Raw genomic sequence first — 26,281 nt, forward strand, 5'->3', positions numbered from 1 at the left:
CCAATTTCTATCCCTCATGGATTGGAATAAATTTTGGAAGCCAAACTTTGATTTATAGACCAACTCATAATCATCAACCATTTCAGCTGCTAATCCTGCAGTTTTAACTCTCTGCTCTTTCATGTGAGTTCTCACTACTTCAGAAAGTGAAATTTTGAACTCCTGTGCCAATTTCTGAAGTTCAAACTCTCTTTCTCTCTCTTCTGCTTTTAATCATAATTCCTTTTTTCTTTTGCCTCTAACTCAAGGTGCTTCATTTTCAGTTTAATTTTAGCCATCTCTAAAGATTCTTATAGCCTTTCCAACAAATTTAAATGTTGAACTATTGCTGTAATTATCTCTCCTGCTCCAACCTCAGCTTGTCTGCTAATTCCAGTAGCTTGGCCTTTGTCACCTTTTGTAAAACCCCCCCCCCCCCCTCCCCCAAGTCACTTCTTCCACTCCCAGAAAGAGTGACTGAAAGAGCCATTGCTATCCCAAGCACAATTTTAAACCAACTGAATTCAACACCCGGAACAAAAGGCACCAACACCTACCACTCTCTGCCTTCGAGTCCCAACAGCCCTAATCCCAATTTGGAACTATAGAATAAATCCTGGATGAGCCCCCATCTGTTATGGACCAGGCCAGACTCCCCTCAAAACATTTCAAGAAAGTAGCACAGATCCTAACTTTGCTAGATGTTTTAAGCAAGTGTACAGTGGATATTCCAGGAGAGATGCCAGTGCTCAAACCACTTGATTTTAAACAAAACAATTTATTTACGAGATTGCTGAATGAAGCACGAACAAAAGAGAGTAGGATACCGAATAACAACCTATCCAAAAACCCAAGAGATCATCTTAACGTAATAATGATGTTTCAAATACTTGCAACAATCCCCATAAACACCCCTTGGCACAAAAAGTAAAATCAAACACAGGTTCTTACAGGAGTGATTAGCAGGGACCTGCTGCTTTGGGGTCCAGCAGCTTTTTGTAACTCTACTGTGCTAAAAGCAAAGAAAAACAGATGGGATAACTGGCCATTCCCCTTTTATTATACAAGTGTTTTTTTTAAACTTGAAAGTCTTTTGCTGAGACAGTATCTGTAAGCTGCAATCAAATTGGTCCTGAAATCCTTCAACCCCAGACTTCTCTAAGTCTGTCTTTTAGACCTCTCTGGGGGGGGGGGGGGGGAGAGAGAGGGGGAGAGGGAGCAGAGTCCAAGATATCATAACCTTTTAAAAGGAGAAACATCCCCACGCTATTCATGTACCTGTACAAGTGGGTTACGGGTGGTGCATGAGCTACCTGTAAATGTCATAACTGTATCTGCATTTACCACTTCCTCTGGCAGTTTATTCCACATACTAACTACTCTCTGTGTAAAAAGGTTACCCCTCAGGTCCCTTTTAAATCTTTCTCCCCTCACCTTCCAAAATAAGCCCCCTGGTTTTGAACTCCCCTACCCAAGGGAAAAAGCCTTTGGTTTTCACCTTATCTGTGCCCCTCGTGAGTTTATAAACTTCCTCCGCTCCAATGAAAAACTCCCAGCCTATCTATGCTCTCCTTATAACTCAAATCCTCGAACAGCCATGTAAATCCTTTCTACACCCGTTTCAATTTAATAATATCCTTCCTATAGAAGGGTGACCATAACTATACACAGTACTCCCAAAGTGGCTGAACCAATGTCTTGTACAATTTCAATATGATGCCTCAACCCTTATACTCAGTGGTCTAAATAATGAAGATAAGCATGTTAAATGCCACTTTAACCACCCTGCCTACCTATGATGCAACTTTCAAGGAACTATGGTTCAACAACAATCCCCAGAGCCATACCATTGACTTATAATTCCTGCAACACCTTGTATTTATCAAAATTAAATTCCATCTGCCATTGTTTGGCCCATTGGCCCAATTTAGCAAAATCCCTTTGTAATCTTAGATAATGTTCTTCACCGTCTACTGGTCTAACTCCATATATCTGCTTGTGGCCCATTATCCTTTAGTAATTTGCTTTAGAAAAATTTATTTGTCCCAGATTTAAAATTCACAACTGATCTAGCCTCAACTGTTATTTGTGGAAGAGAGAGCTAAACATTTATCACCCTGTGTGTAGAAGTGCTTCATAATATCTTTCCTGAATGGTCTGGTCCTAATTCTCTAATTGCCCTACCAGTGAAAAAAATTCATTTTTATCAATACTGTCTTTTCCTGTTCATATTTTGAAGACTTCAATCATATTATCACTCACCTTCCTAACGTTCTACGTTCTAGAAAAAACAGGCCTAATTTGTATAAACTCTCCTAAGGTAAACCAGTGTTGTACTCCTGGTAAGGTCAATATATCCTTCCTAAGGTATGGATCCCAGAATTTAGCGCAAGATTCTAGTTGAGGCTGAGAGTGTTTTGTAAAGGACTGTTAAATTCACTGAAGTAGTTGTATTCTGTGACCCCCTGCCGACCTGTCTCACCTTGCACCCATTTGAGAATAGGAGCTCTCATTTTATCGTGTTCCTTTGCCTTAGTCCCACCAAAGTTAAACACTTCATATTTCTCCACGTTAAGTTTATCTACCCATTCCACGCTGGTCTTCAAGTCCATGACTGCCCTTCTCACAGTTCACAATATTTAGTACTTTTTTGTTTCATCCAAATGTTTTGAAAGTTGCCGCCTGGCCAGCCCAAGTGTAGCTCAGCTTCCCAAATGTGGAATTGCCCAGCTGGGATTTAAACTCGTGTCTCGAGCTGAAACCACCAGGCGCTTGGGTTTAAACTCCCCCAGCAACGTAACAATAAAGTTGTCATGCTGTTGCAATGTGGCTTTCAGTGTATGTGCATAGCTTACAAAGAACATGGGCAGTGTATGATGGACTGAGATTGATATCGACTGTCAGCGATTCTGTGATTGATCAGTCGATTGTAGTCTCCTTGTAGAGATCACAGCCCTAGCAGCGTGAGGTATAAAAAGGAAAACGTATGATGAAACATGATGTGGTGGACTCATCTGAAAACTATTAGAAAAAGATTACTGAGTTTTTAATGGAACTCACTGTCTAAAAGGATGGTAAAGGTTGGAACCCTCAAGGGATTTAGGGAGTATTTAGGTGAGCACTTAAATTGCCATAGCTTAGAAGGTGACAGGATTGGTCCTGTAAAATGGAATTAAGGGTATATAGATACTTGATATAGAAGTGCTGGTGTTGGACTGGGGTGGACAAAGTTAAAAATCTCAACTCCAGGTTGTATTCCAATAGGTTTATTTGCAAGTACAAGCTTTCAGAGTGCTGCTCCTTTGTCAGGTACCTGATGAAGGAACAGCACTCTGAAACCTTGGGTACTTCCAAATAAACCCGTTGGACTATAACCTGGTGTTGAGTGATTCTTAACTAGGTACTTGATGACCAGCATGAACATGATAGGCTGAAGGGCCTCTTTCTACGCTATAAAACTTTTTTCCAGCGCTAACCCTCAATGTTTTTGAATGCCTTTGATGTATAAGGTCAGATAAGGTGTGAACAACTTAAAAATAAAGGCTCTGTAAAAGTATTTTCTACATCACAATTTTCATTTGGCTTTCCTTGATTTCGAGCTCATTTGCAGACAAATTATGTTACAAGTGGACTTCCTCAAATGTTTATGAAACAAATTTGCATGTATGAACTGGATCTTTTATCCAGAAAATGTTCATTGTGGAGTGTTCATTACTGAATGGTTTGAAGTCAAATTTGATTGTTCTACTCATCAGTGTATATGATATTTTTAAAAATGTAAGGTATTTACCAAAAGAGTAGAGGCTAGTAGGAAATGTAGGATTGTTGACATATGAAATATTAAACCAGAAGCAATGATTTGAATCTGTCTAATACATCGAAGTGGATAAGCATTATTTTTACAAATATGTTAGGGAAGTGGAGATGGATAGAATATGAACGATCAGTGGATGTAGGTTTGCTCGCTGAGCTGCAAGGTTCATATTCAGACGTTTCATCACCATATTAGGTAATGTCTTCAGTGAGCCTCTGAATGAAGCCACTGAATATGTTACCTAGTATGGTGATGAAACGTCTGAAAATGAACCTTCCAGCTCAGCAAGCAAACCTCCATCCAGAACCTCAACCTGAGCTACAAATCTTCTCAAAACTCACTAATGAAAGAACAGTGATGGTGGTGGTGTAAAAATTCTGTGAATTGAGAAGATATTGGAAAGATGTATGTGTAGTTCGTACCTAAACATGCAAAAGGAAGTACAATCGGAGAAATAATGTAAAAGGAATTGATTTAATTAATTTGTGGAAAGATTGTCAATGGGTACATATAATGTAGGATCAGACCAGCTGAGTTAGTTTAAACTTTTGTACCTTGCTGTTTACACAATGTTAAATAATTGATTTTGTTCTTCTATGAACAGTGTTACCAAAGTAGTTTTGTAAAATTAATTTTTCTCTTTCTGATTTATTACGTATTTTCAGTCCTGTGCCGACTGAGGTTTCTTTAGGACCCAGCGAAGGAGATTGGTAGATTTGTGGTTAGACGTACGACCGGTTGCGCATTAGGACCCGGGGAGGGAACAGGATTTCAGTTCTGTTGTCTGACTGGATTGAAAATTCGCCATGAGTCTGTCGTTTTAGGCCCTGGTGGTGCTGTGTCGGTAGAATTTGTTATCCCGTTTGATTTGAGAGCAAAGAAAACGCATACCTTGTAAAGTACAATTAGGTGTGTAGAGAGTTGAGTTGAGTTTCAATTTTGCATTGCGGGTAAAGGGCAGGCGTTAATACCGAGGTGAATGTGTTTGTAGTGTGTATGGTGTTTGACCCGACTCTGTCTCATTGCAGCAAACCAAGATGGAGTACGAGTGGAAACCCGATGAGCAAGGGCTCCAACAGATTCTGCAGCTACTGAAGGAATCGCAGTCTCCAGACACAGCCATACAGAGATCCGTTCAGCAAGTATCCTTTGCAAAGCGGCCAGGCCTGATTTGTTTATCTTAAAATTGTTCGCCCTAACATGCTCGAGGAATGCTCCGTATTGTCGTATTCGAGACGGGCGCATTCAGAATGAAGTAGTTTAAGGTTGTGCCTAAGTCGAAGAGGCTGAAGAAGACGCTTCCCCCCCCCCCCCCCCCCCTTTTTGAAATGTCTCTTTTAATTTAAAATTTTCGAATACTTTTTTAAACCTTTTAAGTGGTTTGACGTTTCCATGTTCTGGTTACAAGGTGCCACCACCAGATTGAGCTTGAAGCCTATGGCGTATACAGTTTTACAGAACCTTTTTAAACTGGTGCTTTAACACGAATGGCATGCTTAACACACAATCGCCATGCGCCTCACGTTGTATAAATTGAGTGATGGGGGAGGTGAATATTGTAATACGCTGTTTTAATTACTGCGGATACCTTTATTCGTTCCATTAGAACGATGCATTTACGTCTGTTTTGCAGATTCAATTCTTTGATAAACTATTAAAATAACCTGTAATAAATCAGACTGTTTGAACATCATCTCAATTTTATCTGGACTGTGTCGTATTTTGACTTCAGATGTGCTTTGTTTTTGTGATTGCTTCATTATAAAATATTTCCTTAGCTGCCTCTTAAGAAACTGGAGCAACTTAATCAATATCCTGACTTCAATAACTATCTAATTTTTGTTCTAACAAAGTTAAAATCAGAAGGTATGTGCATTTGGTAGTTTTGGGTTACATTTATTGACTCATTCCAGTTTGCTTTTAAACACCGTTATCTGACTGAAAAATTTGAGCAGTTCATGTATCTTGACAAAAAATGTAAACATTGAAAAATTTTACAAGTGTTTACTTTCTGAAATTGCTTTGCAGCTTTTTTTTATTTTATAATCTCAAATGTTTGAGATACGTCTGTGCCGATTTTAGTACTGCCTAATCATTTAGCTCATCATATATCCTCCCTTGGTGGTCATCTGGACTATGGATCGTTAACTAAAGCATTTAATTTTTTAAAAAGTTTGCATATTCGAATTTATTGAGCCTTATTCGGTTCATAAGTGCATTTTATGTTCGTAGTCTATAGGAGCTATCGTCTACTGCAATCGAGCATCAAAATTTTGGGCATTAAATCTCTCCCATTGTGTCAGAAGTAATTTATGTGCAGGCTTTTTTTCTAATTGAACATGGGAAGTACAGTAAAGAAGGCCAATGGCTTAAATTAACTTCAGATTTCGGCATACATTTCATGGTGAGTCTGTCCATCAATTACATTTTTGCATTCTAGGCTTGTAATTACTGTATCATTTGATTTAATCTTTATTTCTAATCTGATAAATGACAGAGACAATGCAAATTCAAATATATTACAATTTCTCTTTGGTAAGAAAGCATCTTCAGCTTAAGAAAGTATAAGATAAAGGAGTGGAATAAGGCCAATTCGGCCCATCGAGTCCACTCCTCCATTTAATCATGGCTCTTGGGCATTTCAGCTCCACTTAGCCGCACTCTCCCCATAGCCCTTAATTCCTTGCGAGGTCAAGAACTTATCAGTCTCTGCCTTGAAGACATTTCATGTCCCGGCCTCCACTGCGCTCTGTGGCAATGAATTCCACAGGCCCACCACTCTCTGGCTGAAGAAATGTCTCGTCATTTCTTAACTGTTATGTTAGATGTTGTAGACAGTTATACATTGCATGATGACCAAATATGTGTTTCATATATTAAAACTAGAGGAAAAAGTTTAGAAGTAGACATTTTGTATAAATGTAAATCCCTGATGTGTTGTGAAAAGTATTCAGTGCTCACCTTATGATTTGTAGAGTGAAATTGCATCATCTGACATTTGAGTTAGTGAAACACAAATTCAGTTTGTTCTGGCATTGTGAATAGTGGCACTGTGGCACAGGTGACCTTTTTAAGACGTTTGGTGAAGAACTTGTATTTATCCAATACCTTTCTTCTCTATTTGTTCCAAAGTGGTTTACGGATAGCAGGTTGCTTTTGATGTGAAGTCTCTGTTTTGTGGCAATTAATTCTATCTGCACAGATGATAGAGGAAATCAATTAATAAAAGTAAGATACTGTGAATTCTAGAAATAAAAACTAAAAATGCTTCAGCATCAGGCAGTATTTAAGGAGAAATATACTTTGCGTCTGTGATCTTTTATCTGAACTGGCTTATAATCAGTCATTTTGTTTTGGTGGTGTGGAGCCAACAGCATTGGCCAGGATATTTCAAAAACCTCTGGGGTTGTTTTCCCAACCTTTTATTGCACAGCAATGTATGGAACATAGTTTCTTCGCTCTCATGACTAATATTGATTGTGTGTTACTTGCACAGATTTTAAATTTATCCCATTGGTAGCAGGGTATTGCTATTCATATTACTAAAGGCTAACCATTGTAAATTTGCTTTACGTGAGATTTCTACCTTTAGAAAAGCTGAAATAGGCATTTCATTTTCTCATGTTTGTGTGCTTTTTTTGTTTTATCAAAAGAAAGTATCTGATTTTATCTTTTAAAATTTATTCTGGTTATAGAAATGGATCTAGCTTCAATTTTAAACATGTTTATGACTTGGGTTGTGAGGTATATCATGTTTTCATAGCCTTGGCCATGAGCTAAAAGAATGTTTATCATTTAGGTTTTGTCATTTTGTTTTCAGTGCAGATGTGGTTTGTTTTCCTATACAGTCTCAAAGGTTTCAAGTCATCACTGCGTACATTTCCACTGGTCACTCTGAGTATGTTGAATTCAGTGACCATTATCCCTATATTAGCCGTAATGAGTGGCATACAGCTTGACCATTGGCATTCCCATTCGCCCTTGACTGTGTTATGAAATCCGAAGGGAATTTCCTGAAATCTATTTTGAATTGGTTGCAAAGTTTCTCCTGTTTTCTTTGCTTGTCTCAGGACGTGGGAGTGGATGAATGATATGAGAACGTATAAAGAATAGAGTCATAGAGATGTACAGCATGGAAACAGACCCTTCGATCCAACTCGTCCATGCTGACCAGATCTCCCACCTGCCAGCACCCAGCCCATACACCTTCAAGCCCATTCTCTTCATATATCCATCCAGATGCCTTTTAAATGTTGCAATTGTACCAGCCTCCACCACTTTCTCTGGCAGCTGATTCCATACACACACTACCCTCTGCGTGAAAGAGTTGCCCCTTAGGTCTCTTTTATATCTTTTCCCCCCTCACCCTAAACCTATGCCCTCTAGTTCTGGACTCCCCCACTAAGGAAAAGGCCTTGACTATTTAACCTATGTATACCCCTCATGATTATATAAACCTCTATCAGGTCACCCCTCAGCCTCCGATGCTCCAGGGAAAACAGCCCCAGCCTACTCAACCTCTTCCTATAGCTCAAATCCTCCAACCCTGGCAATGACCTTGCAAATCTTTTCTGAGCCCTTTCAAGTTTCACAACATCTTTCCAATAGGAAGGAGGCCAGAATTGCGCGCAAAATTCCAAAAGTGGCCTAACCAATGTTCTGGACAGCTGCAATATGACCTCCCAACTCTTGTACTCAGTGCTCTGACCGATAAAGGAAAGCATATCAAACTCCTCCTTCACTAGCCTATCTACCTGTGACTCTATTTTCAAGGAGCTATGAACCTGCACTCCAAGGTCTCTTTGTTCAGCAACACTCCCTAGGACCTTACCATTAAGTGTATAAGTCCTGCTAAGATTTGCTTTCTCAAAATGCAGCACCTCGCATTTATCTAAAGCAAACTCCATTTGCCACTCCTCAGCCTATTTGCCCATCTGATCAAGATCCTGTTGTAATCCGAGGTAACCTCCTTCGCTGTCCACTATACCTCCAATTTTGGTGTCATCTGCAAACTAACTACAGAGGAACCTTGGTTATCTGAATATGAATTATCCGAATTTTGGATTATCCAAAGAAACATCAAAAAGGTGTTTCCAACACTGATTGCGTCTTTTGTTTACAACGATTAAAAATGAACTCTTCTCGGCAGCATTTCAGTAAGCACAGTCCTGGACATTGGGAGCCGAGGCATCGTCTCCAAATGACCGCTCATTTGCTCTAGCTATCTTGCTCGCTCTCTCCCACCACTGACATCAGACTCATTGGTCTGTAGTTCCCTGGCTTGTCCTTACCAACTTTCTGTAACAGGTTTGGTTTGATGGTCCTTTTTTTGTTCTTCCCCGTCACTTATAATTGTATTCACGTGATGCTGCCGACTGGGTTTCTGTCAGCTGATAACTGAGGGGTATGGGATCTTATACACCTCAAGGTACTGAAGTTAAATCCGTTTGAAATCTGCTACCCTGGAAGACCAGACATCAAACCACTGACCTTTCCGAAATGCTCAATTAATGAATCAGTAAGGATGCCAAAGTTCAGTTCAAGCATATTCTGGATTCAATTTTGAGAGCAGTTCAGTTTCTAAAATAATGTTGTTAGACCAATGTGAATAGTTTCTAGTCATGTGATTAATTCACTTATTCGACTTGAGGGATATTTGTCTGCTAAGGTTGGATTTCTTGAGTATAGCTTCATACTGAATGTAAAGAAAAATACTGTTTAAAGAAAATAAATTACTAATTTAGCATGTCACTTGTCAGTGATTTAAATGTGGTTCAGTAACAGGGAGGTGACATGCATTAATATTCATTATCGCATGGCTCAATTATGTTGCTCGTGGCTCAACTTTCTCATTGTTTACTTTGTGATCTATTTGAACTTATTATTAGCTGCAAATTTCAAAAAATGGACAGTAATGAAGGAAGTAAAATTAAAATTTTGCGTAATTTTAGTTTTTGATGCAAATGTGCTGATGTTAAGATTGTTTTTAAGGTAATGTTGGGAGTATTTGTAAGAATTGAGACATGCTTAATGTGTACTGATTAGGAACTTTGAAAGTTTTGTTGTTGGCTGACAAACAAACTTGCAATAAAAATGTCGGAGATGTAAAACATTTAATTCTGTTTCTCTCTTCACAGATGAGCTACGCATGCTGAGTGTTTCCAATATTTTCTGACTTGGTTTCTGGCTTCTATAGTATTTTACTTTTGATTTTCAACTGGGTTACAGTTTTGACTCCAGAAGTAAATTTAGTTTCACCTTTGAGTTGTCGCTAGCATCTGAAGTACTCTCAATTTATATATTTTTTAAAAGTATTCAGAGAGAATTTTCCTTAATTGGAAATTAGTTGGGATGATTGCTCTTCAAATACTTTGAAGAAAAAGTTCCTAGAATATGGCATTAACGGATAGACAGTGGCTATATAAAAGGTGCATTAAGGCTGTCTTCATCCTTGTACCAATCTCTAATTATTTTCTCCCAGATAAAGTGCAATTTTTAAAATAATTGTCAATTAGTTTTCTAAAGCACAAATTGCACAAAAAGAAATGACTTCGAAGTTCAGGAAAAAGCCACCATTGTACTTTGGGAGACTAGTGGCTGTCCCTGCAGTTTGCAATCACTTGAGTTCCAGACTTTCTTCTTTTAAATAAAAAGTAATTTGATAGAAATTATTTCAGTCCAAATACTATTTGAGCACACAGTGATGGTACTATTTTTTCAAATTAAAAGTTGGCAAAAATTGAGCTGAAACTTATAGATGATTTCTTCTTTGCTAACTGGTTTGAATTTGCATTTTCATATTAGTATCTAGAGTGAATGCCATCAACTCACTATGCACATTAATGCACAGTCTGTAGTGTGGGCATAAATGAAATAACTACAGTAATGTCTGACTAGCAGAAGTAATATTCACCATACTTAGCTCACTTTCTGTGTGGGGCATGCTGATTCATTTTAGATTAATCAGGACATTTGTTTGCTTTTTTGAAGCCAATAATAAATATGCACATGGTAAGTGCATAGAAGGTTTATCAGCATCTGAAGGGAAGCTTGATTCATATTTTGATTACAGATAGTTAGAATTGAAGCTATTATTAAGGCGTGAACGTGTTACACCTTACAGTTTGTACTGGCGCAGGATATTTGCCATATTATGAAGAATTCATGACTGTCACAATTAATTCAAGAATTTATATTATTTTGTTGAATGAATTCACAGTAAGTTGAAAGTATAAAATACAATTATGCAAAGTTGAACATAATTCTTTTGGTTTTTGTTGTATTATCCCTTGTTATTTCATTATTAAAAAAGTAAGACATAAAGAATTCCCTGAGTTGGGTTACAGAAGCATGTAAATACAAAATCATCTATTACCTGTTAGGCCATGGACAATTCTGAAGATGCATCAGACCTTTTTAACTGCCTGTTTGAGATTTTTGGTAAGATTTTTGAAGAACTTCTAATTTTCTTTGGGCAGGTGATTATAACTATACATAGGCTACCACTTCACAAAGAATAGTAAATCAATTGAAACCCTACACCATGCACAAATTGGTTTGCAGCTTGTCTGTCTGTACACTGACCAGCTGACTTGAACCTAAAATATTCGAACTTGCAGGCTGCATCTGGTTAGAATTTTGAATTTTTAGTTCACCTTGGTATGGTTGGAACACTACACACATCATTTGATCCTTTGGAGTGGGGGTTTGCCAGTGTGCAACCCAATTAATATGGCGTAGGTAAGAATTAGCCACGCCATTTGAATAGCATCTGATGAGAAGTGTAGTCGAAGTGGATTAGATCTAATTTTGCTGTTGTAACAATACTTGAAAATGTATAGTGGATATATACCACAAAGGTTTTCAGAGCTGTATTCTCTGAATCGCTTTGATTTTATTATTTCTTTGTCAAACCTATAGGAACTGAAAGCACCTGTTTTGTGTTTTTAGCTGACTTTTCTCACATCTCATTCCTCAATGCAAACGTTGGCATTAAAATGAATATGCAGAGGTGTTGTTTAATGGTTTGTTCCATTTAAAAAATGTTTAGCATATAGTTAAATATGGAAAAACTATTTTAATACATTCATATACAAATGGTCATTTGAAACACTATTTGACTTGAAACGTAGTGCATGCTTGGTTCCAGTGTGCAGTGGAATGGTTACCTTTTGCTTTCTTTCAGAAGTTGATAGTGTCAGAAAGAGAGCTATGTTAGCTAAAGTTTGAATGCTGAATGGAAAGATTGATATTTAAATTAGTCTGATCATTTAATACATGAAAATGTTTTTTTTTAAAAGCAAGGCAAAATGATCAGTGGGTGGGGTCAGGTTCTCACAGACCCAAAAGATTTTGGTTTAGCTTCCAGTTAGTTGGTTTTTGCTGGCTGCTGGAACTGAAAGCTTGAGTTCTCTGCTGCTAGAATGAAATCTTACACAGAGAGGCTTCCTCTTTCAAAAAGGGCGGATTGTTTCTTTTGGTGTTTCCTTCTGCTGAATTGGAGAGAGATAGCATGTGAGAATAACAACTGTGTGGCTGAATTGCCTTTGCCAAGAGTGTGTTTATGGGATGCTGCTTATCCATCTTCAGTTTGTGAAGTTAGTTATAGTACAGCTGTGCCATTTCAAGTGAGTTTTCAGTCCTGTTCCCACTTTGTCTCTTGTGGGTGATGAAGTTGATTTTGCGTAATTACACCAGTTTTTCATTAGAGTGTAGTTTAATCTTTATCTTGGTCTGTTGTTGATCTGACTAATCCAGTTATATTTCTAGTCGTTGGTAACCTTTCCAAACTGATGTTGGTCAGAAACCTGGCAGTGGTGCTGCCTTGAATACTGGAGTGATTGGTTGACATTGAAGTTATCACAAATAAGCCATAAGAAATGAGAGAGGAGGAGAATTAGGTCATTTGGCTCATTGAGTCTGCCATTGTTTAACCACAACTCTATTCTCCTGCCTTCTCCCCATAACCCTTGATTCATTTACTAAAAAAGAATCTGTCTTATCTATGCCTTAAATACACTCAATGACTTGGCCTCCACACTGTGTCAATGAGTTCCACAGATTCAGGTACCAAGTAACATGGGGCAAACGTTAGGTAACATCGCTTGATTATTGAATGTTTCAGATTGGTACTGAATTCTAATCATCATCAAACATGCTGTTTATTGACCTTGCAAAAGAGGAAGCTTCTTCGATGTGACATTGCTAAGTGTTTGGATCAGGGACTTCCATGATGAAAATATAAACCAGTGTTGTGTGATTACACTGATCCAGTGTTACCTTGCCTTTTTGTAAGGTATCACTCCAATTGTTGGAGGGTTTCATTCACTTCCATTGACTTCCAATTTGATGGGCTTCTTTGTTGTATTTATTATGATATGAAGAACTTCTATTCATACTTTCCCCTCACTTTCATCTCTTGTATCTCTGTCTGGATCAATACTGAAGGGATTTGGAACTGTGTACTTCTGGTTGAATCCAAATTTAGCATTGGCCAGCAGTTTGTTAATCTGTCTGTATATGCATGATGATTCAGTTAATTACTAATTGCATGTCTGTTTGTAGGTGAAGTCTGAACTGCATTTAATTACTTTAAAATAAGACATGTAATGTGCTTGGTTTTTATTAATTTTTTTAAATCAATGTGACACTTGTTTTTGAATCAGACGGATTCAGACTTTTCAAAAATGTAAAAATTAATTGAAATAGACTACCGGACCATAAGGCTACTTCCTCAATAGAAAGAGACTAGTGCTGGTTTAAACTGAGGGTCAGCATACCTCCAGAGAGAGGAGAGGTTGAAAAGTAGAGTCCTACATGGTAATCCCAGATAGTACAGGAGTTGAACCTGTACTGTTGGCATCACGAAGTATGACAAACGAACTGCTGAGCCAACTGAGCTAACTAAACTCTGTCATATGAATGGCCCCACCTTTTGAATTAGCTGCAGAAGTAAAAGATTGTATTGGACTATTTGAAGAGAAGCAACATTGTCCCACTCCCTAAGCATCATATACTTTGAACAACAAAAATGTAATAAACTTTTGTATATTTATTGTGCATAAATTAGTTTACAGTAAAATAGTGACTGCATTTAAAAGTTCTTTATATTCATTGAACAGCTTTCGGTTATCATGAAGATGTGAAAGGCATGATATGAATGTAATTCCATTTTTGTATGCATCTGTTCGTACCAGTATTGCGATGGCTTTAAAAACACAATGCACTGTGTAAAAGTGCTGACCTTTTTATTGTTCCATTACAGATGAACCCACGCGATCCTTAAGTGGTCTGATTTTGAAGAACAATGTGAAAGCACATTTACACAATTTCCCTAATGGGGTAACAGATTTCATTAAAAATGAGTGCCTGAAAAACATTGGTGATTCCTCACCCTTAATAAGAGCAACTGTTGGTAAGATGTTTGTGAATTCATGTTTTGATTCTTGATACTTTCATAATCTTCACTTGTATATTTTAAAATAACTTATTGCAGGTAATACCTTATTTTTCTTTCAGGAGAATCATCCAAGTATAGTAGATTTAATTGTACCTTCCTTTATAAGAGCATGTAAAATAGGTGCAGAGTTAGGCTGTACAGTTGTTCGAGCCTGCTCCACAATTCACCAGAATTACTTAACATCATCTTCCGTACCATCCCCATAAGCCTTACCATCAGTATCCACAGGTAGGTCAGTCACTGCATTCAATAAATTTAATGACTGTGTATCCACAGCCCTCCCTAAGATAGAGAATTCTGAAAGTCCGCAGCCTTTTGAATGAAGAAAATTCTCCTTTCAGTCTTAAATGACTGACCCCTAGTTCCGAGTTCCCCAGCTGGGCAAAATGTTCCCTCAGCATCTACCCTATAACATCCCTTAAAAAGTCTAATGTTTCAATTAGATGTATTCTTTTTTGTGGCATGTAGGCATGGTTTCTTTGATCTCTTCTCATCCCAGGAATGTATTTCTAAGTTTTGTTGCACTTCCTTGAAGACTGGTGGATACTCCTCCCTTGGGTCAGGAGACTAAAATTATGCCTGGGGCAATGACTTTGTAGTGTCTTCATATCAAGAATGATTTGCTTCAGCTTTGGTTCAGTTAGTTCATAGGCTAAGAACTGGGCCACATGTAAGGTCATGATGCTTGGAGAGTTAGTAGGTGGGATTGTATTCTTTTTCTGATGTCTCAACTTGGCCTCTTTGTGTTACCAACCAAATCTCTTGGTGCTTGGCATCTTACTGAAAAACCACAAGTCGTGGACTTCACATGAGTCAATGAGGATGTTTGACTTTCTCGGGTATGATTTGAATGCTGCCCAAAAATGTTGCATCTGTCCATTCCCAACCATGACTGCATTCCAAATAAGCCTCTTGTATAAGGAGTCGTGTCAAGTATAAACATGGCCAGCCCAATGGAGCTGGTTTACAGTGATTAACCACACTGTGTTATTAACACTTCCGTACCTTTATTTCCACATTATCCTGTTATTAAAGATTAACATGCATTTTTCTTTCATACATACTTGTTATGCCTGTACATTAACTTGGTAATTAATGTGCAAATCCACCCAACTATCTACACTTAACAAATATTCCATTCTTCAATAATTTTCTTTCCAGAGTGCGTTTCATCTAACGTGTCTTTGCCTAGCTGGTACAGATCTTTTATATCACCCTCTTTCAAGGTCTCTCCAATCTTAGGTTGCTGCCTAACTTTGTGTTATTAGTAGCCTTAGATGCATTCTGACCACATTACTCGTCCAGATCTTTTCTAAACTTGTTATTATATACCCTTAGAGCAGGTGGGACTTGAACCTGGGCCTCATGACTCCGAGGTCATATCACTTTTCTAAGTCAGTGTTGTAAATTGTAAATATCAGAAATCTATTCTTTGTCCATTTGTGGTTTTGTACATTCTGTGCAATACTTTCATCCTTTCATTGTTGCTGTTTGCTCTGTGACAGGTGCTGTTCAAGTCCTTCATTATTTAAACTTGTCTTATTATTGAGTTTAATTGATAGGTTTGCATGAGATAATAAACAACTGTTTTAGATAGCTTTAGCAATTGATTCAATCCTGTACCTATACTGAGGTATAATGATTACATAAGACCAAATTTTAGGTTTTGAATTCCCAAAAGATTTATTAATCAGCAAGTTTTTAAGTCACTTAACTGCAAAAATCTGATTTTCGAGGTTGTTTTTCTAACTCCTCATACAACAGAAAATAGAGAACAGTATAACTCTTGTGAAAGCAATTGCAGTTATTCCTCTTGCAAATTAAGTTTTGTTTTCCCTTAACATCAATCAAGGGATCATTTACCATAATTCATGCACTTTGAATCCTAGATAGCTTCAGCTGTAACTCTTCCATACAGCCACAGGTTATACTGCAGAAGGAGATCATTTTCTCTATGTATCTACTAGCTTTTTAGTACAGCAACCTGGAGCTAAATCTGCAGAACTTCATTCCCTTCGTAGTGCTGAGTCTTTTGTTTCAATTATTTATCCAAACGTCCCTTAAAAATGCTTTTGTGTCTGATTCAGCAAGTCCCTTGGAATGCATTATCAAAGTCCCTAACATGTTTATGTCACAAAATTGCCTTTAACTCCGTTCTTCCTCAAGTAGTTAACAATGTAACTTCATTTTAACACTTAAAAATTAGTGTGACACCATATGCCAACAAAATTAATGCCTCAACAAAGCTGCATCGTAGTACAGGTTGTTCTATTATAATGCAAGTTTTGTCAACACAAATTTGCTGTAGTGTAATTGACGAATTGAGAGTGCAGTTTCTGAAGCACGAACTTGTAAAACGAGTTGGCTGTAACACCATTACAACATCAAAACTTTTAACGCTTTTTCAAAAACATGATTTTTCTATATCGGGTTGCACAAGAATGCAACCATCATGTTGTAGCAGAACTGACTGTGGTATTTATTAAAATTTGCATATTGCAGATCAACATATAATGCATCATAAAATTATGAAAATTTGTTTAAAGTGCTTTGTTATTTTGTTCAATATTATTTTATGTCCTCACTATTCCATTATTTTCTATGACCACCTTTACCGGAAATAGTGAACAGGATAGATCTGCATAATTGCATTCAGCATTACTGATCTTTAACAACATGGGCAAAGTTCCCTCCAGACTGTCTTGATATTGGTATTGTGTGAAACTAGTCAAATAAACTTGACATTTTGAACTGAGAATTTTAATTTTCTCTCCCTCCCCTTTCCTCCATCCCTCAGCATGCACAAAAGCATATGCATGCAATAATCCCTCCCTTTGGTGCCCCTTCCCACCCCCTCTCTCCCCACCCACAGATCAATGAGTGAGAAAATGTGGTAGCTGTGACACCCTCAGCCTGTGCTGGTGTATAGCTGCGAACCTGTAGGCAATGTTTTTAAGTGCTCTCGAGATGAAGGCTGTTGGTGCCAATATTGGGTCCAGGTGCAACGTTCATTGAGAGAAGGCTGCTTTTGTTTTGGGTGATTGAGGTTGAGCATTTGGGCATTTCTCTTGAAAACAATCTTGGTGAATTACTGTTTTTCATTATGTAGATGTGGGAATTTATTAGCTTTAAAGCTTTGTGTAGTGCAAGTAGTTATAGCTGTTATCATCTATAAAGCTCAAATGAAACCTGATTGAATAGTCACCTGGAAGGAAGGTAACATGAGAAACATGGTCGCTTACTAGAAAATTTAGCCGATCTCTGCCATTGAATTCAATATCTATTATGTCTACTCCCAATGCAATGCAGCAACTCACCCACCTTAATTGAACAACATCTCCCTTCTTCACAACCACAATCATCAAGATGAGTAGTGTTAATGTAGGAAAGCTGACAAATTGGAGTTTCCTTGGTTGTTTACTGTTCTGATTTGTCATGTGTATAGCTGGGTCCACCATAACCATGGAGTCAGTGTCCTAGAATTCAGTAATTGCCACAAGCAGTGGACTAGTCAAAGGAAAAGATGTATCATAATTTTTGGGTAACCCGTGAGGGGCAGAAAGTGTACTCTTGACAAGATCACTAATATCTCAAGAACTGTGGGCGGCACGGTGGCACAGTGGTTAGCACTGCTGCCTCACAGCGCCTGAGACCCGGGTTCAATTCCCGCCTCAGGCGACTGACTGTGTGGAGTTTGCACGTTCTCCCCGTGTCTGCGTGGGTTTCCTCCGGGTGCTCCGGTTTCCTCCCACAGTCCAAAAGATGTGCAGGGTCAGGTGAATTGGCCATGCTAAATTGCCCGTAGTGTTAGGTAAGGGGTAAATGTAGGGGTATGGGTGGGTTTCGCTTCGGCGGGTCGGTGTGGACTTGTTGGGCCGAAGGGCCTGTTTCCACACTGTAATGTAATCTAATCTAATCTAATCTAAATATATTTTGTAATGCAAGTACATGAACTTTTTATAAATGAAAGGATGTATTCCAGATTTAGTTAATTTATGCAGAATATGCGATAGAGTTTTGATTACTCTTGCCCCATTTATCTAGCTCTTTGTATTTCTGATGCTGAAGCTTGAGACAGAAATGTTGCTAATCTTATGTTACAGGAATTTTAATTACAACAATAGCATCAAAGGGTGAACTGCAAAACTGGCCAGACCTCTTGCCTAAATTGTGCGCACTATTGGATTCAGAAGATTACAACACATGTGAGGTAAGTTTGTTCTGTAGATTTTTAGTGATTTTAGATCTTCAATTTGTTTAGGTGCCAAGACAATTTTTGACTCCCAGATCTTCCTCTGGGCAGCAGAATACTTTGAATATCGTAAACTTAGAAAAGAAGGATAGTCTTATCTGAAGGCCAGTCTAGAAAATAATATTTTGCATTTTTTATTACCTCTTTGCTGAATTTCTGGCAACTTGAGTAACTAGAAGTAGAAAATAAGGTATTGACATGCATTGCGATGACCTTATCTTTAATAATGCACTTAAGATATTTCCAGCAGAAGTCATGTCAGGTGTTACAAGTGACCACATAAGTCTCAGTGACAATACACAAGTTTTATTTTAAAAAGTACTGTGGTGAAAGTTTTCACTTTTCTCAATGTCGCCACCTATAGTCTATCTGTTGCTGCAAAATGCATTTGTGAGTGGTGCAGCATTACTACTTGATTTCTGACAGGTACAAGTGTACTTAGAGGATTTTAACTTAGAGCCAGTTTGATACCTAATTAATTGCTTTTTTTAATTGTTTATTTTCATCAAAACCTCAGCTTAGTATTTAAGCTGAGCTTTTAATGCCTTCTCTTCAACTCATCATGCATTCCACAAACAAGGTATTAGTATATCCATTATAGTTTCCCTTGCATTTTTGTTTTCCAGGCACTTGAAAAGAAGGTTAATTGAAAGCATCAATTTCTCCTTTTAAACCAATGTTTAGAAAATCTGCTTCATTTGTGAGGTTGAAGTTATACTCACCCTGTACTTGGCAGCCATCTTCATGCGGAAATGCAATGTTGTCAGTGTCAGCACAGCTTAACTTTTATACCACAGGATAATTTCAACTGCACTGGAGACATACATAACATGAGCCTTCAGCCTGCACCAATGTACAACACAATTCAGTGTGCATTGGTTAGTACATATTACATACCTCTGGACTCTCAGTGTAACAAGGCTTTTTTTAAAATGTGTTTAGAGACAAAAAAAACTGCAGATGCTGGAATCCAAAATAGACAGATAGGAGGCTGGAAGAACATAGCAAGCCAGACAGCATCAGGAGGTGGAGAGGTCGATGAAGGGTTACATCCGAACTGTCGACTCCTCCACCTCCTGTGTTCTTCCAGCCTCCTGTTTGTCTATTTTTTTTAAAATGTGGCAGGATTCCCAAAGTTGTATGTTTTTATTAATTCCACATATTCCTCTCTGCAGAGTACAGTTGTCTTTTGTGGCAGAAAAGAGTATCACTTGGTGAATGTCCTGTTGCTCAGTCATTGTAAACACCAAAAAGGAATAGACTTGCAATAATGTCTAGGTTTTCATGACCATTCATTGCTTTGTAGTAAATGAAATACTATTTGAAGCAGAGATACTGTTGTAATGCAAGAAACATGGCAGCCAATTTTGTGCACAAACAGCTCCCAAAGTGAAGTAAATTGGAGCTACCATAATTCTTTGAGCAGGTGAGCACCAGTGATTAATCATGTTCATGGCATCACTAGAATCATCAAGTGTTTTGAAAGCATGCATAAAATATATTTTATCATGTTCAGTACTGCCCAGTTAGGTTGTCGAGAACATAGTGTGCAGTACCTTTTCAAATCAAGCTGTTCAAGCATGGAGAAATGAACGACCAGAACTTTGAACAGCAATTAAAGAACTGCTGTCAGATGGTGTTGTATAGAAGACTCTTTCTCTGGCTATATGATATCCAAAAGAGGAGCTAAAAAGGTGCATGATTTTCCAACTTGCTGTTGCTATAGTTGCTGTCACAGCCCGATTCTCCTCCTCGCCAGAAACACTAAACTTTCATATATATCTGTTTGACACTTGTGTCTACGTTTGTAGTAATAGTATGTTCTCCTGTGTCACCAGAAAAATATAATGTTGATTTGTTTAGTAACATTAATTATCCTATTTTTCTGTAGTTTTTATCCATTGTGACTTGCATGGTATTTGAATTTGTACTCCCTTTAAGTCCTGTTATCTGATTTGTAGGAAGTGGTGATACAGTGGTAATGTCACTGGATTAGTTATCAAGAAGCACAGGCCGATACCACAGAGACATCAATTTGTTGCATTGTGACAGTGACAATTAGTACAATCTATAATTGAAACCTAGTGCTACTAATAATGACAAGCTGTCTTTAATTGTCATAGCACCCATATGATTCATTGATTTTTGTTTTAGTGAAGGAAATCAACCCCTTGTTGCATGGTCTGACTACATATGACTCTAGGTCCCTGGTAATATGGTTGAACCACTTACCCTTTGAAATGACCTGACAAGCCACTCAGTTCTCAAGGGCTAGTAATGATGGGCATTAGATGTGAGCCATGCCAGTAATGCTTGCATCCCATGACAGAATTTTTAAAAATTCTCCTCCGTCCTCCTTCAGCAACAGTAAGACTTAAAATTGTTGCTTTGCTTTCTCGTCACAGGCCATCTCCAACCCTCTTGGGAACTGCTGCAAGTTGTTTTCTGTCATGTTATGAGGCTTCTGAAAAAGCTGGTGAAAGACTTATTAGTACACTCTGTAGACAGAATTGGGGGATTTGAGGAAAATTGACAGTGGCATCTGAGTTGTTCTAGCATTTTATTTTTATTCTAGATTTCCAGCATCTGCAGTATTTTACTTGTAACCACTTAGTATTTTGAAGTTGTAAGCGAACCTGCTGTCCCATTTTAGGCACCAAAAGTGTCTCGCAGCAGTATCTTCTAATGAGTGCAGCACACTTAGTAGCCATTTGGCCTATTAAGACTGCACCAACCAGTGCTTTTCTAAGCTAAAAACTTTTGGCCCCTGCACAACCCTTATCCCTTTAGATATATTAATAGTCAAGGAATATAGAGATGTCGGACGGATTGCACCTAAATTGGAAGGAGACTAATATACTGGCAGGGAAATTTTCTAGAACTGCTTGGGAGGACTTAAACTAGTAAGGTGGGGGCGTTGGGACCCAGGGAGCCAGTGAGGAAAGAGATTGATCTGAGACAGTTCCAGCTGAGAACAGAAGTGAGTCAAACAGTCAGGGCAGGGAGGGACAAGGTAGGACTAATAAATTAAACTCCAGTTATTTCAATGCATGGGGCCTAACAGGGAAGGCAGATGAACTCTGGGCATGGTTAGGAATATGGGACAGGGATATCATAGCAATTACGGAAACATGGCTCAGGCATGGGCAGAACTGGCAGCTGAATGTTCCAGGATACAAATGCTACAGCAAGGATAGAAAGGGAGGCAAAAGAGGAGAGGGAGTGGCATTTTTGATTAGGGATAGCATTACAGCTGTGCTGAGGGAGGATATTCCCGGAAATACATCCAGGGAAGTTATTTGGGTGGAACTGAGAAATAAGAAAGGGATGATCACCTTATTGGGATTGTATTATAGACCCCCCAATAGTCCGAGGGAAATTGAGAAACAAACTTGTAAGGAGATCTCAGCTATCTGTAAGAATAATAGGGTGGTTATGGTAGGGGATTTTAACTTTCCAAACATCGACTGGGACTGCCACAGTGTTAAAGGTTTAGATGGAGAGGAATTTGTTAAGTGTGTACAAGACAATTTTCTGATTTCAGTATGTGGATGTACCTACTGGAGAAGGTGCAAAACTTGACCTACTCTTGGGAAATAAGGCAGGGCAAGTGACTGAGTTGTCAATGGGGGAGCACTTTGGGGCCAGCGACCATAATTCTATTAGTTTTAAAATAGTGATGGAAAAGGATAAACCAGATCTAAAAGTTGAAATTCTAAATTGGAGAAAGGCCAATTTTGATGGCATTAGGCAAGAACTTTCGAAAGCTGGTTGGAGGCAGATGTTCGCAGGTAAAGGGACGGCTGGCAAATGGGAAGCCTTCAGAAATGAGATAGCAAGGATCCAGAGAAAGTATATTCCTGTAAGGGTGAAAGGGAAGGCTGGTAGGTATAGGGAATGCTGGATGACTAAAGAAATTGAGGGTTTGGTTAAGAAGGAAGCATATGTCAGGTACAGACAGGATAGATCGAGTGAATCCTTAGAAGAGTATAAAGAAAGTAGGAGTATACTTGAGAGGGAAATCAGGAGGACAAAATGGGGATATGAGATAGCTTTGGCAAATAAAATTAAGGAGAATCCAAAAGGGTTTTACAAATATATTAAGGACAAAAGGGTAACTAGGGAGAGAATAGGGCAGCTCAAAGATCAGCAAGGTGGCCTTTGTGTGGAGCCACAGAAAATGGGGGAGATGCCAAATGAATATTTTGCATCAGTATTTACAGTGGAAAAGGATATGGAAGATATAGACTGTAGGGAAATAGATGGTGATATCTTGCAAAATGTCCAGATTACAGAGGAGGAAGTGCTGGATGTCTTGAAACGGTTAAAAGTGGATAAATCCCCAGGACCTGATCAGGTGTACCCGAGAACTCTGTGGGAAGCTAGAGAAGTGATTGCTGGGCCTCTTGCTGAGATATTTGTATCATCGATAGTCACAGGTGAGGTGCCGGAAGACTGGAGGATGGCAAACGTGGTGCCACTGTTTAAGAAGGGTGGTAAGGACAAGCCAGGGAACTGTAGACCAGTGAGCCTGACCTCGGTGGTGGGCATTCCCTTGTTGGAGGGAATCCTGAGGGACAGGATGTACATGTATTTGGAAAGGCAAGGACTGATTAGAGATAGTCAACATGGCTTTGTGCGTGGGAAATCATGTCTCACAAACTTGATTGAGTTTTTTGAAGAAGTAACAAAGAAGATTGATGAGGGCAGAGCAGTAGATGTGATCTGTATGGACTTGGTAAGGTGTTCGAGAAGGTTCCCCATGGGAGAATGATTAGCAAGGTTAGATCTCATGGAATTAAGGGAGAACTAGCCATTTGGATACAGAACTGGCTCAAATGTAGAAGACAGAGGATGGTGGTGGAGGGTTGTTTTTCTGACTGGAGGCCTGTGACCAGTGGAGTGCCACAAGGATCGGTGCTGGGACCTCTACTTTTTGTCATTTACATAAATGATTTGGATGCAAGCATAAGAGGTACAGTTAGTAAGTTTGCAGATGACACCAAAATTGGAGGTGTCGTGGACAGCGAAGAGGGTTACCTCAGATTACAACAGGATCTTGACCAGATGGGCCAATGGTCTGAGAAGTGGCAGATGGAGTTTAATTCAGATAAATGCGAGGTGCTGCATTTTGGGAGAACAAATCTTAGCAGGACTTATACACTTAATGATAAGATCCCAGGGAGTGTTGCTGAACAAAGAGACCTTGGAGTGCAGGTAGATAGGATAGTGAAGAAGGCGTTTGGTATGCTTTCCTTTATTGGTCAGAGTGTTGAGTACAGGAGTTGGGAGGTCATGTTGCAGCTGTACATGGCATTGGTTAGGCCACTGCTGGAATATTGCGTGCAGTTCTGGTCTCCTTCCTCTCGGAAGGATGTTGTGAAACTTGAGAGGGTTCAGAAAAGATTTGCAAGGATGTTGCCAGGGTTGGAGGATTTGAGCTACAGGGAGAGGCTGAACAGACTGGGGCTGTTTTCCCTGGAGCTTCGGCGGCTGAGGGGTGACCTTATAGAGGTTTACAAAATTATGAGGGGCATGGATAGGATAAATAGACAGTCTTTTTCCTGGTTGTTTGGGAGTCCAGAACTAGAGGGCATAGGTTTAGGATGAGAGGGGAAAGATATAAAAGAGACGTAAGGGGCAAAGTTTTCACGCAGAGGGTGGTACGTGTATGGAATGAGCTGCCAGAGGATGTGGTGGAGGCTGGTGTAATTGCAACATTTAAGAGGCATTTGGATGGGTATATGAATAGGAAGGGTTTGGAGGGATATGGGCCGGGTGCTGGCAGGTGGGACTAGTTTGGGTTGGGATATCTGGTCGGCATGGACGGGTTGGACCGAAGGGTCTGTTTCCATGCTGTACATCTCTATGACTGTATGATTTGGACGTACTGGTGTTGGGCTGGTGTGGACAAAGTTAAAATTCACATAACACCAGGTTATAGCCCAAAAGGTTTATTTGGAGGCTGTATCTCTATGACTCTCAGACATTGCTATTGTATCCACCTCCACCATTTCTGGCAGTCCAATCCGGGCACATACCACGATCTGTGTTTTTTAAAAAAATATACAACTTGCTTCTCTCCTTTTTTATCCCCTTTTATCTTAATCAATGTTTCTACCCTCTGAAAAAGACTGTTAATGCCACGCATAAGTTTGTAAATTTCTATCAGGTCACCCCTTAATGTTCAGTCGAAAGCAAACCAAGTTTGTCCAATCTCTTCTCATAGCTAATACACTCCAAACCAGGCTACATCTGGTAAACAGTTTCTGTACCCTGTCCAAAGCCTCCACATCCTTCTGGTAGTGTGGCAACCAGAACAGCACACAATATTCCTAATATAGCCTCACAAAGATGTTTTGTGTATGGCCCCAGCAATTTCCTCACCTGCCTCCCTAGGCATTCTGAAATAGCTTGAGCCTAATCTCTACCTTAATGCTTTTCAAAACACCCAAATTAACCTCTTGACTTCACATGAACATGCCTTAGAATATCAACATACCCCTCCCAATTCACATCATCCACCATGCCCTTCTCCTTTGTGAATACTGATGCAAAGGTTTTGTTAAGGATATCACCCATTTTCTCCAGCTCTACACATAAATTCCCTCCTTTGTCCATGAATAGACTTATCCCTTCCCTATCTATCCTCTTGCTCGTCATAAATGTATAAAATGCCCTGGAATTTTCCTTAATCCTGTCAGCCAAAGATATTTCATGGTGAGTCCCTGTCACTTCTGGCTCAGCTGTTATGTCTCTCCTGTATCCTTTTGGGTAGATTATTAGCACTTTCTGGGAAATACACAATTAATTTTCTAGTGTATAGAGGTAGCACTTGCAGAATCTGAAAATACATGAAAATTAATTTTAGTTATAAAGTCATACAGCACAGAAACAGATGTTTTGGTCCAACCAGTCCATGCTGACCATTAACCCAAATTAAACTATTCCCACCTGCCTGTGCTTGTAAATGTACTCTCATCCACTACTTCCTCTGGTAGCTCATTACACACGCGAATCATTTTGTGTAGAACAAAAAGAAATACCCTCATGTCTTTTTAAAATCTTTTCTCCTCTCACCTGAAAAATTTCCCCCCTGTACTGAAATCACCAATCTTCGGGCAAAGACACCTGCCAATCACCTTAGCTATAGCCCTCATAATTTAAAAACCTTTGTTACCTTTTATGCTCCAGTGAAAAATGTCCCAGCCTGTATAGCCTCTCATTATAAAACAATCTCTCCATTCCTGGCAACATCCTGGTAAATCTTTTCTGAACCCCCTCCAGCTTAATAATATCTTTTCTATAGCAGATTGACCAGAACTGTACGCAGTACTCTGGAAGAGACCTCACCAACATCCTGTACAATGTCAACATGATATCCCAACTCCTATACTCAGGTCTGAACAATGAAGCCAAGCATGATAAACGCCACCTTAACCACTGTGATGCAAACTTCAAAGAATTATGTACCTGAGCTCCTCGATCTCTCTATTCTATAATAATACCCAAGGCCCTAGTTTTAATTGTATAAGTTTTGCCTTTTATTTGTTTTACCAAATGCAATATCTCATATTTATCCAAATTAAACTCTCATCTGCCACTCTTCAGCCCATTGATTTAATTGATCAGGATCTCTTTGTAATCTTAGGTGACCTCCGTCATTGTTCACTGTGCCACCAATCTTGGTTAGTACATTTGCAGATAATACCTTGCTTTCTGTATTCTCATCTAAATGATTTGTATAAATAACAAACCAAAGTGAACCAGCACAGGT

The 26,281-nt window shown here is 38.9% G+C and overlaps 1 protein-coding gene across 3 annotated transcripts in view; it reads left to right on the forward strand.

Moving 5' to 3' along the window:
- The window catches only part of tnpo1 (transportin 1), a 129,081-nt gene that overhangs the window by 29,569 nt on the left and 73,231 nt on the right, over window positions 1-26,281 (forward strand). For 2 of the 3 annotated variants that reach the window (XM_043707736.2, XM_043707728.2), the window contains exons 2-5: window positions 4,822-4,935; window positions 5,584-5,659; window positions 14,058-14,207; window positions 18,356-18,462. In XM_043707736.2, coding sequence (XP_043563671.1) covers window positions 4,822-4,935; window positions 5,584-5,659; window positions 14,058-14,207; window positions 18,356-18,462 — 447 coding nt within the window. Of the gene's footprint in view, window positions 1-4,568; window positions 4,703-4,821; window positions 4,936-5,583; window positions 5,660-14,057; window positions 14,208-18,355; window positions 18,463-26,281 lie in introns of those variants that run through there. The other variant, XM_043707746.2, reaches the window with a different exon arrangement.

This window comes from Chiloscyllium plagiosum, unplaced genomic scaffold (assembly GCF_037043375.1).
Source record: "Chiloscyllium plagiosum isolate Xiang-an unplaced genomic scaffold, Cpla_swu_hap1 HiC_scaffold_2, whole genome shotgun sequence".
Classification (NCBI taxonomy): Eukaryota; Metazoa; Chordata; class Chondrichthyes; order Orectolobiformes; family Hemiscylliidae; genus Chiloscyllium; species Chiloscyllium plagiosum.